The 12492-nt window shown below is 39.1% G+C and overlaps 1 gene segment (V, D, J or C); it reads left to right on the forward strand.

Annotated features, from left to right (window-relative positions):
- The first annotated feature begins 215 nt into the window (after positions 1-215).
- LOC122674538 overlaps positions 216-12492 on the forward strand; it is a 35064-nt gene continuing 22787 nt past the window's right edge. Inside the window, 2 exon segments of the V gene segment in view lie at positions 216-319; positions 461-772. Of these exon segments, the coding sequence occupies positions 277-319; positions 461-772 (355 nt within the window).

The following is a 12492-nucleotide window of genomic DNA, read 5'->3' on the forward strand; positions in this document are numbered from 1 at the left end:
CGTTTCTCTGCCTGCCCCTCCATCTGATCCCTCTGCTTGCAGTTCTGAGCTCTCGGAGCTCAGCCTTCTCTTCTCCTGTGGGGGAGGTGGCTGCTCTCAGCCTGCCACAGGGGGGCCCTCCAGAAAGGCGTTGGTACAGAGAGGTGGGGCTCCTCCCCAGGTCCCAACCAGCCCCACCCACTCTGGGCTCAGCCTGGTGGTCTTTAAGAGAAGTATTCGCTGCCTGACCTGCCTGCCACTTATACTGGGAACCCAGTCCAGCTCACCGTCCCAGGCATGATGCGGGTCCCAGCACTGCTTCTGGTTTTCCTGGCTCCTGGTAAGTGTGTTGCCTGAATGTTGGGGGGATTCTTCTGTGTTTTGTGGCAACGGTGTGTGTGTGTTGCGGGGCGGGGGGTGGTCATACTAAGAAATGGTGTTTCCTCTTCCTCATTATTTTTTGTTGCTTTTCCAATTTCAGTCACGCGGGTGTCTTCCAACACGGAAGGGGAGAAGATGTCAATCACTAAGGCGACTGGGTCGTCTGTTGAAATCATTTGTGATCTTATTACCCAAACCCTCAAATATATCCACTGGTACAAGTACCAGGAGGGCACAGCTCCCCAACGCCTTCTTTACTACGACATCTCCTACTCAAAGGTTACGTTGGAATCAGGAGTCAGTGAAGGGAAGTACAAAGTTTATAAAGAGAAGAGCTATACTTTTGCAATCTCAAACCTGCAAGAAAGTGATTCTGGAATGTACTACTGTGCTGCCTGGGAGAAGCACGTTGGTTTAGACTGCCTTTACACTGCACTGGAAATTTTGCTTGTCACGGCCAAGCACAGCCGTGATATACAGTCTAGAGCAGCCCTTGCCTCACTCACTGCCCCCAATTCTCTTTACTCTGAAGGAAGAGAAATCCTGAGTTCAATGCCCATTCCCCAACATTTATATTCAGTTACTACTCACCCCTCCTCTCAGAAGCCACATTTTTCCTAAAAATAGGTCCCCACCTTTAGGCCTCAGGCAAGCAGCTGCCAGGCAACATATTCTTTTAGCTCCCCTAGGAGCTAGTGGAGTCTATTTCACCTTCTCTTTAGGATAGACAGGGCACCTCGGATTGATCTGTTCCTGGAGATATTTAGGAGAATGGAATGAAATGATTAGCTATACTGAATCATTCATCCAGTCATTATCCTGAGCAGATGGCAGGGAATGAAGCACCTACATTATTCAGGATTATGAAGAATGAGAAAAGATGGAATGAAAATTTGGACTTTCTGAACCTCAAGCTGGTATCTGATTTATATTTTGAACAAACTGATATTTTCCTTACATCACCAACCAGGGCATGGCCGACACAGGGAAAGTGTAGGAAAAAGGTGATTGCTGTAGTTGGGCTAACCATTGCCCAGAGCCAGAACTGTTCTGTTTTAAACAAGCAAAGCCAGAGATTGTTTCCACCCTCCCTCCTACTTTGATATGACCAAATCCCAAACTGGAATGAGACTTATCAGATTGTATTTCTCTCAATAATTCATCTGAAAAAACAATTTGGGTGAACAACCAGACAATGAGTGGTATCTATTTCAACTGAAAGGTCAATTAAGAAAGGGCTGAGGCTTTCTTACTGGGTTAAGTTTAAGAACATAAATTGATACTGAAGTACAGAAATGCCAGATTCATATGTATATGTCTCTTTTGTACTGGATCCTTCAAATATCTATCAGAACAGTGTTTCTTAAACTGTGGTCCATGGACCACCTGCATCAGAAATATCTGGATTTGAGTAAAAGTGCACGTTCTGGGTTGCATTCAACACCATGAACACAAATCTTGGGCTGACAGCTGGAAATGAGGCTTCAATAAGCTCCACCCCAAAGTGAATGTTGCTCAGTCGTGTCTGACTCTTTCCGACCCCATACAGTCCATGGAATTCTCCAGGTCAGAATACTGGAGTGGGTAGCCTTTCCCTTCTCCAGGGGATCCTCTCAACCCAGGGATCCAACCCAGGTCTCCCGTAGTGCAGGCGGATTCTTAAGCTCCATAGCTGATTCTTATTCAAGTTGATTTATAAGAACTGCTGTGCTAACATGTCTCCCTCTCAAATGGGCTGATTCCCAGCCTGACACAGGAAAGCATTCTAGAATATTGCTCCTGGGCTTGTCTCCAACCCAGAATCCCTCCTGTTCTGTTGCACCCTGGATGCTTCTGCTCTCCCTAGTCACCACACTTCTCCATAATTCCACAACCACAAGTCAAAGTTTCAGGTCCTTCTCACTTCTGTGACTGCAGAGAAGAAGGGATTGGATAGTAATGGAGCCAATTTGAACTTGCCCCTCTGGACCAGGAACCATGTATTTTAACTATTTCAGAACTTCAGAAAGCCTGAAGCATAAACTTACTGTAATTTATATTTTTCCAGTGTTGTTCTGCACATTTATTTCTTTGATCTGCTTTGAATTCAAATTTTGGGTATGGGGGTAATGTAGAGAACTCACTACAGAGAATATTTAATACAACAAATTTTTCCTGAAATCTGAGTTATAAGAATTTTTATGAGAAAAAGTAGGCATAACAACTCTATTGAGCCAAAAAAAGTATCAGGATGGAACACAAAGACATGCCCCTTGATTATCACATTTTGTGCTGCTGGAAAGGACAGAAATAGTCTCCATAGGTGGCAGGAAAAGAGGGTAGAGGACTTCCAGCTCAGTCATGGGCACTGAATTGATAGGTTGGTTTGACCACTTTCTTTGCTGGAATTCTTCACTGAAATTCTTTTGGACACATTCCTGACCTCACTGGTAACAGCCTGAGAGCTGCTCAGAAATGGAAAATCCTTTGTGATAAGAACCTGAGCATTAGGGTGTATGATGTGACTAAGAGGTCATTTTGCCTGAGCTGAGAGAGGACAAGTTCATGGAGGAGGCGGCCTCCACATTGAAAAAATTCCAAAGTGAATCAAGGATTTTTGGAAGCAGCTGTACAGAGTGTTAATTGACTTACTGTGCGCAGTTCAAAAACTGTGTTGGAGCGTGTCCCTTTCCACCTATGACACCCCTTTTTTCTAATATATGTAGGTACCCACACAAGACATACAGCAACCTTATTAAATGTTCTCAGCTTCAGTCTCTCCATTAATTAAAAGGATGTAATAAGTGTTCCCATGTTGTAGGATTGGTGGAAGATTTATTGGGTTAAAACTTATAGAGAACTTAGACCTGTGCTGATCACACACTAATGACCATTAGTGCTTGTCATTGTTATCTGTAGCCTCAGCCCTGACTAAAGAGGGTATTAGTGAGACAGACAGGAGTCCTCCACGATGAGCTTTCCTCCCAGGAGCTACTTGGAGCCCAGATAACTGAAAGACAAAACCACAGCCTTGGCTGAGATACGCCCATTACTCTCTGCTTCCTCTCTGCTGCCAAAAGCATTCGGCAAGTGCTGAGCACCAAGGAGGTGCCAGAAGTCTTAGTGGAGTTAGAAGATTTAAATTAATATGTAGCTGAATAAGAAAGGGCTTCCGTGGTAGATCAGCTGGTAAAGAATCTGCCTGCAATGTGGGAGACTTGGGTTAGATCCCTGGGTTGGGAAGATCCCCCAAAGAAGGGAAAGGCTACCCACTCCAGTATTCTGACCTGGAGAATCCCACGGACTGCAGTCCATGGGGGTCACAAAAAGTCAGACACAAGGGGGTGACTTTCACTTCACTAAATAAGAAAATGGGAGGGTCTACTTTTGTCACACTTGGCATGGTTGAACCAGTAAGAGGGGTCAGTAAAACTGCTTCTGGAATCGTTTCCTACACTGAAAGAATAGGTCTTTGGAGAAGAACATCCCAAAATTTCAAACTTCCTGTATCTTCCTTGGCACAGGAACAAATAGAATATTTGCACCCAGCTCCCACTTTACCCTGGTTTGCTGTGAGGTGATTGAAATCTTCCTGAAGGACTTGGATAGGATGTCTCTCTACAATCTTGACCATGAAGCTCCACCACACAGTGTGTGTATTGGGATATTAAAACATCTTTTTCTTTACTTTCAGCATTAATAATTTGAATTTTCCCACGTGAATACCTTAGAAATTCTGAAAAACATGTTAATATTTATGGTACCAGCCCTTCTGTCCATCCTCACTGTCACTACAGTAACCTGGGTCCTCAGACGCCTCTCAGTGACTTATGGCGACCGTCTCTGAAACATGTCTGCTTTCCTTGGGATTGCTCCCCTGCCCAATTCACCTATCTGCACTTGATCTTCCTAAAGCTCAGAGCTGATCAAGTCACTCTCCTCTCTACAGTCTTCAGTATCTTCTCGTAATGAATTCTTTTTAAAAAAATAATGATTTGGAAATGCTGTAGAAAGGAAAGATTGTCTACATTCTTCTTCCTTAGAAATTAAGTATGCCTCCTGTTCTCTTGTCACTTTTCTATTCCAAGTTTCTCTACCCAAGGACCCAATTAGTTTCCTGCTTGTTCTTTCTAGCTCACGCCTCTAGATGCTGTTAAATATAAATCTAACATATGGTGTTTGATAGAAAGCTATTTTTGTTTTCATAACAAATAACCTATAGTTCAAGTCTAGTTTTAAAATAACCTATCATTTCTCCAACATTTAAACATGCTTTTGTAGTAGTTTTATTTCAGTATATACTTGGAGTATTGGCTGGAAGATTTCTGTTTCATTTATGTCTCAATATTCCTATATTCTTATCACATTATTTGCAATAGCAGATGAGGTTTGCTATGCCAAATGTCTATTCATTGTTATTCTTAAAAAATAATTTTAAAATTATTTCATATTTATATAACTTAACTAGCTTACTCCCCAACGCTTATACCATAGAACAAAAACAAAATATTTTCTTAATTCTGATTGGAATTATAAGCATATACATGAATTTAGGAAAGATTAGCATCTTTATGATTTTGAGTTTTTCTTTCACAACTATGATATATCTTTCATTTATTCATGTTTAATTTTAGTGCCCTTTACTAATATCTAATACTCTTTATAGTTCTTGTATTTCCTTAAAAGTTAATAAATGATTAAATAAATGATTTTACAACTTTGTACTTATATTTTGCATTTTATTATTCAAAACTTTTATAAATTTTGAAATATATACAACTCCTAAAGCTTCTGAGAATTCAACTCACGGTCTTAGAATAAGAAAAAACAGATCACAAGGTATCAGAGAGGTACCGAGTAAGTATCATTCAAATCTACATAGGTGCAAAGAGTATTTGACAACTGAAAGCATGAATAACTTAATTTTTAATTACAAAAAAAATGTTTTAAACAAAATATTCATCCAGGTCTCTCTTCCTCTTCTATTATGTTGAGGGATGTGAGCCACTGTGAATGAGCAGTTGCCCACCATGTCCTCTTTTTACTTTCATCCTCAGGGCAGAAGCAATGCCTGCTCCCTGGACTAAAGATGGAACCAGGCGGATCTAGCGAGGACATGGGAATAGTCAGGGCCTGTCCTCTCTGGGGCCTGGCAGATGGTCAGCTCATCTGTGCTCAAAGGAATACTCAGCTGCCTCTGGCAACTTCTTTTTCCCATGATCTAGGATGAATGGTTTAAGATTACACAACAGCCTCCAAGAGACTACTTTCTTTTATTTATTTATTTAATGGAGATGAATTTAATTTTATTTTATTTTTCATTTATTTTTATTAGTTGGAGGCTAATTACTTTCAACATATCAGAGAAATGGATATTACTTTCCAGTTTTAGTTTCAATAAAGAACAAAGGAGAAAGAATTCTGCAAATTTCTTTCTTTATCCTAGGAAAAATAAGTTATCACAGGACTTATTTTCTCACCGTGTGTTGGCATGGTAAAGAATCTTGTTGCCCAATAAATGAAGAACATTACTCACATTTCACAAATACACTTGTGATGATATATTTGCATTTTCAGTTACTGAAGAGATTCCTCCTTTTAGAAATACATTCCCACATTGCTAACAGACTGGCCCTGGTCATTGTGAGAACAGAAGCCTTTATCTGATGCATTTTCTGAGCAGTTTCAACAGAGTTGAACATCTGGAAATTAAAAAAAAAAAGTTTTAATTTTTTGAATCCTTTTCCTGGAAACGTAGAAAAGTAGGTGAGTAACCAGTTGGTCCAAACTCTTCTTTTTATTTCTTTCATCTATTATCTGTATTTTCAATGATTTCTCCTCCAAGGAAAACAAACATTTGGGTCCATTTAGGTGAGGAAAACTTGTAAAACATCAAATGCTCTAAAACCTATGTTCAAGGACTTCCAAAACAATCCAGATGACCAAATTGCCAGGACAAACTGCTGTCATGGCCTGAAGCTTAGAAGGCTGAGACTTTTGTAGGAGCTTTAATCAGTGTGACAGCTCAGGAAAGAAAAAAATATTTGGAAAAGTGACTGAGCTCATGGTAGCTCCCCCTTGTAAGTAACTCTTTTTCTAATTTTACCTTAGTTATAAAAGACTGACAGATTTTTTCTAAATTAATATTTCTTTTATCTGACTGTCACATTCTTGGCCTCAGCATAAGAATAGCAATTCTATAGCTACTGGTCATTGTGTAGGGAAACTACATTACTTTGCAACTAATTTATTCTCTGTTTGGATGTAGACTGAAATTCTCCTTTTAAAATACACACACACACACACACACACGACTAAAATTAGATAGTAAAACATTTTACTTTATTGTTTCATTTATGTTTCAATATTCTTACACCTTTAATATACTATATCATTATGTTGGTAAAAAGTTATTGGTTCAAGTGTCTTTTCTTATAGACAGTATATTAAGTGAGAAATATTTTTCTTAATTATTTGTCCTCTAGAGTTTGAAATAAAGCACAGTGCTCCTATCTCACAATAACCTTTAAAATCTATATTATTGGTTTTCCTCTCATCCCTAAAATCAGTGCATAAAAATTCGTACAGTAAATGACTATAGATATTGATAAATTCCACTTAACTTCTTGGAGAGAACCTGAGATCAGTTGAAATTCCTGCAGTCACATATCTGGTTACACTGCCTGGATATGGACCAGTTTCATGGAATTTGTGAGCTCAATGAGCCATTTCAGCTCCAAAGTCCACGAAAAGGGTCTGTATGGTTGGGCATCCTCATTTGCTTATTCTCTAAACAAATATTTATTGAGGACATTTTCTGTGCTGGATGCTGAGATAAAAGGGTAAACAAGACACAGATAGAACAAGTCCTAATGCTCAAACAGCTTCTAGTCTAGGAAAGTATTCTGGATTCTGGCTTGGTTGGGACCCATGTTCTATGGTGTGTAGCTCAGAGGCAGGAGTTCTTGAACTGACTATTTTGTTTCTCTTCCTAATTGGTGTAATAGTTACTATGTTTCATGGAAGCATTTGAGGAAATCTTCCTAAACCATCCTGTTAAATATTTTAATATTAGAGACTATTTTCTGAGGGCCAGACACCATGATAAGTAGTTTCAATGCTTTATCTCTTTCCTCAACAGGAATCTTCTTATTTCCACTTTGTTGGTAAGGAAATAGATTTAGAGAAGTTCCGGTACTTGCTTAAAATTATATGACAGGTTACATTGCAAAGTTTAGGATCCAATAGAGACTTGTCTATTCTAAAGTGCATGGTCTGGACAATTAAGTCATGTGAGAAATATTTAGGTCATATTTTTATATTCTGAGTATTAACTGTTCCTAACAGTAGGAACCACTGTTTTCCAGTTAGCTCATAAGATGTTTTACTACTGACGTGTGAAAACAATGCTTCTACTTCTAACCATGGCACTAAAATGACTTCTCTTCCCCCTAAAAAGTTTACAGAAGTCATATTGAATATAGATTTATTAAATATTCAAAATAGGATTCTTAGTGTATCTCAACAGAATGACACCATTGCACTGAATTTTCTGTTTTGGCATCATATTTGTCAGAAATATTGAAGCTTTAAAAGAAATGGAGCATTTGTACTAAACTTCATTGTACATAGATGTGTGGGATGGAGGGATGGGAGGGAGGTTCAAGAGGAAGAGGATATATTTATACATGGGGCTCTCCAGGTGGTCCTAGTGGTAAAGAACCCGCCTGCCAATGCAGGAAGGTGGTTCTGATCCCTGGGTCAGGAAGATCCCCTGGAGGAGGTCATGGCAACCCACTCCAGTATTCTTGCCTGGAGAATCCCATGAATAGAGGAGCCTGGCAGGCTACTGTCCATGGGGTCGCAAAGAGTCAGACATGACTGAAGTGACTTAGCATGCAGGCACATGGCTGATTCACTGTGCTGGGCAGCAAAAACTAAAATAACATTGTAAAAAATTACACTCCAAAAAAAAGTCTGTAACAACTCATGTGGTCTCCTAAGTGAGAACTGGATTCTGGAATGAAGCTACTTTAGAATCGTTTTAGATGCTTACACCTCAACACATACAAATCACAAAAATACCTGGAAAACATATTGAACGTACATTTATTAAATGCTCAACTATATTATTCCTATAAATATTCCTCATTGATAAGTAGAGGCACATTAACTCCGCCTCACACTCTCAGCAAAGAACTGACTTTATACAGGAAAGCTTTTGAAAGGAGATTTTAAAACACAGGCAAAATGGTAAGAAAAGGTGAAACCCTACTCCCAACTGATGTGAGACAGAAACAGATGTAAGCCAAGCAGCCCAGGCAGAGAAGGGACAGCTCTTCAGTTCTCAACACATTCATACTGTATGTCACTTGCTGGGAGTCACCTCTGTGTCAGGGTAGCAGGGCCAATTTCTCTCTACATTTCTGTAAGTATTGAAACAATATGGACACAACTTTAAAACAGGCACAATTCTTTTTAAATTCTGTATATTTTGTATCTTTATCAAAGAATTAGGATTTGCAAATATATTATCTGATTCCTCCTGCCATATTGGAGTTAGCACTTACTAAATTATCAACCCCCAGGGCAGAAAAGGAAACAAGCTATAATGCACAAACTATTATTTTATTTAAACTGCTAGTTTCCGAAATCTACTTGAGAAGACCTAAGATAAAAAACATAGGTACAGACCATGGCAACAAACTAGAAGACCAAAGTCACTCAGGGAAGTAGAAGGAAAGAGGCTTGTGATGACCTAGCAGGAAGCACAGGATAAGATTTCATTCTCAAAGGTAGGAAAGGTATGTGTCTGTTCTATCTCTATAAAAAAAAAGTAAGCAAAAAATGTAAAAGTTGAAAAATGTAGCGGAATAATAGTTATAATTAACTTTGGTGTGATAAGGAAGCACACCAAATTTTACAATAAGATATGCTTTTCCTACCATAAAATTAGAAAGGGACCTCAATGCTGGAGTCTTTGGTAGGAAAATGAAGATAAAGGGGAACATTGACTTCAATATCTATTTTATAAAATGGAAGAAATCAGTTCAGTTCAGTTGCTCAGTTGTGTCTGACTCTTTGCGACACCTTGAACCGCAGCACGCCAGGCCTCCCTGTCCATCATCAACTCTCGGAGTCCACCCAAACCCATGTCCATTGAGTCAGTGATGCCATCCAACCATCTCATCCTCTGTCGTCCCCTTCTCCTCCTGCCCTCAATCTTTCCCAGCATCAGGGTCTTTTCCAATGAGTCAGCTCTTCGCATCAGGTGGCCAAAGTATTGGAGTTTCAGCCTTAACATCAGTCCCTCCAATGATCCCCCAGGACTGATCTCCTTTAGGATGGACTGGTTGGATCTCCTTGCAGTCCAAGGGACTCTCAAGAGTCTTCTCTAACACCACAGTTCAAAAGCATCAGTTCTTCGGCTCTCAACTTTCTTTATAGTCCAACTCTCACATCCATACATGACTACTGGGAAAACCATAGCCGTGACTAGATGGACCTTTGTTGGCAAAGTAATGTCTCTGCTTTTTAACATGCTATCTAGGTTGGTCATAACTCTCCTTCCAAGGAATAAGCGTCTTTTAATTTCATGGCTGCAATCACCATCTGCAGTGATTTTGGAGCCCCCCAAAAATAAAGTCAGCCACTGTTGCCACTGTTTCCCCATCTATTTCCCATGAAGTGATGGGACTGGATGCCATGATCTTAGTTTTCTGAATGTTGAGCTTTAAGCCAACTTTTTCACTTTCGTCTTTCATTTTCATCAAGAACCTTTTTAGTTCTTCACTTTCTGCCATACGGGTGGTGTAATCTGCATATCTGAGGTTATTGATATTTCTCCTGGCAATCTTGATTCCAGCTTGTGTTTCATCCAGCCCAGTGTTTCTCATGATGTACTCTGCATAGAAGTTAAATAAGCAGGGTGACAATATACAACCTTGATGTACTCCTCTTCCTATTTGGAACCAGTCTGTTGTTCCATGTCCAGTTCTAACTGTTGCTTCCTGACCTGCATACAGGTTTCTCAAGAGACAGGTCAGGTGGTCTGGTATTCCTATCTCTTTCAGAATTTTCCACAGTTTATTGTGATCCACACAGTCAAAGGCTTTGGATTAGTCAATAAAGCAGAAATGTTTTTCTGGAACTCTCTTGCTTTTTTGATGATCCAGTAGATGTTGGCAATTTGATCTGGTTTCTCTGCCTTTTCTAAAACCAGCTTGAATATCTGGAAGTTCACAGTTCACGTATTGCTGAAACGTGGCTTGGAGAATTCTGAGCATTACTTTACTAGAGTGTGAGATGAGTGCAATTGTGTGGTAGTTTGAGCATTCTTTGGCATTGTCTTGAAATAAACCCAGTTCATGCCTTTGGTGCATCAATAGTACAATATTCATAAAATTTAATATCATTCATTTGGGGACCCTGCAGAGAGGGTCAGGCAGGTAAGGTATTGGTGATGAAATGTGACTGTCCACTCACCCACAAAAATTTTGAATTTGAGTTACTTGTCTCTCTTTAGCTTGCTTTATCCCACTTGGAGAGAAAAATGATATTTAAATGTAGGTTTTTTGTATGTCCTATAGAGAGATCATCATAGTTATCTGGTCTCCTTTTGTATACCCATTCCCACCATACCACCTATCCACCCTAAAATATGTTTCCCTATGATAGAATAAAAGAGATTTTTTAAATATATTTTTTCTACCTTTTAAAATTTATTTTATAAGTGGTGGAAAATTTCTTTACAATGTTCCACCATAGAACAACACAAATCAGCCATAATTATACATATAACACCTCCCCTCTTGAGCCTTCCTCCCCTCCCCTCACCCCCCTTCTAGGTAATCACAGAGAGCCAAGCTGGACTCCCTGTGTCAAGTAGCAACTTCTCACGAGTTATCTATATTACACATGGTAGTGTATATATGTCGATTCTACTAATAAAGGAGATCATTTAAAAATGTGTTCATGAATGCTGGAAGCCTTGATATGTGGCAGTTAAAAGTCACAGTTCACTTTAACATGTGGAGAAAGAACAAAGGCCAACATGTAATCTATCCTCTGTTATTTAGTAGCTAGGATGTTTTTCAAGTTACATGATGGCTTGAATTTCTCTTCCCATTGAAAATAAAGACAACAGTGACCACTCACCATCTACGGCAGATGAACAGCCAGGCTGTAATTCAATGGCAACTTTTCTTCCTTTTACCACTTGCTGGGTTGTTTCAAGCCACACAATGTTTGTATTTATCTAGCAACTCTTTTTAATGACTACTTTATTCTCCCCTACAGATAGAGACCTTGATGTAGACATGTCCCCCAAGCCCACTATGTTTCTTCCTTCAATTACTGAAATCAACTGCAATAATGCTGGAACATACCTTTGTCTTCTGGAGAATTTTTCGCTCATGTTATTAAGGTTTATTGGAGAGAAAAAAATGGCAACAGAGTTCTGCCATCCCAACAGGGAAACACCACGAAGATCAGTGATACATACTTGAAGTTCAGCTCGTTGACCATGACTGAAAAATGCATGGAGAAAGAACACATACGTATCATCAAACATGAGAAAAATAAAAGAGGAAAAGATCAGGAGATCTTTCTTCCTTCAGTTAGTCAAGGTATGTGTATATACTGAATGCAGCCTCCCAGAACATTTTTTTCAAAGGGATTACCCCATATCTTCTGTCCATTAATGAAAAACAAATATAAATCTTTTTTAAAATGTTGAGCTATGTCCTTACAGAATGGAAAAAGTAGAGTTTGAAGTTTAATAAAGAGATAAATGTGCTTAAATATTACCCATCTTAATTTCATCAGCCAAAATATTAAGTTTATAATGATGCCTTTTAGGATTGTTATATGGTTTAAATAAAACAATGTATATGGAAGCACCTATAGTGTTCATAGCATACTTGTTCAGTCTCGCAGTTGTGTCTGACTCTTTGCAACACTATGGACTGCAGCTCGCCAGCAAAGCACACAAAAAGAAATTCCACTGTTGTTGATCTTACGTGATCAGGAAGTAAGAAGAATTATGTCTTTTATGAATATTCTGCTTATCAAGCAAAGTCACCTCATTTCAATCTTGCTTACTCAAACTATATCCAGAAATGCGTATTGTTGACAAAATGGTGTTTGTATGAG

The sequence above is a fragment of the Cervus elaphus genome, chromosome 18 (genome assembly GCF_910594005.1).
Source record: "Cervus elaphus chromosome 18, mCerEla1.1, whole genome shotgun sequence".
In the NCBI taxonomy this organism is placed as follows: Eukaryota; Metazoa; Chordata; class Mammalia; order Artiodactyla; family Cervidae; genus Cervus; species Cervus elaphus.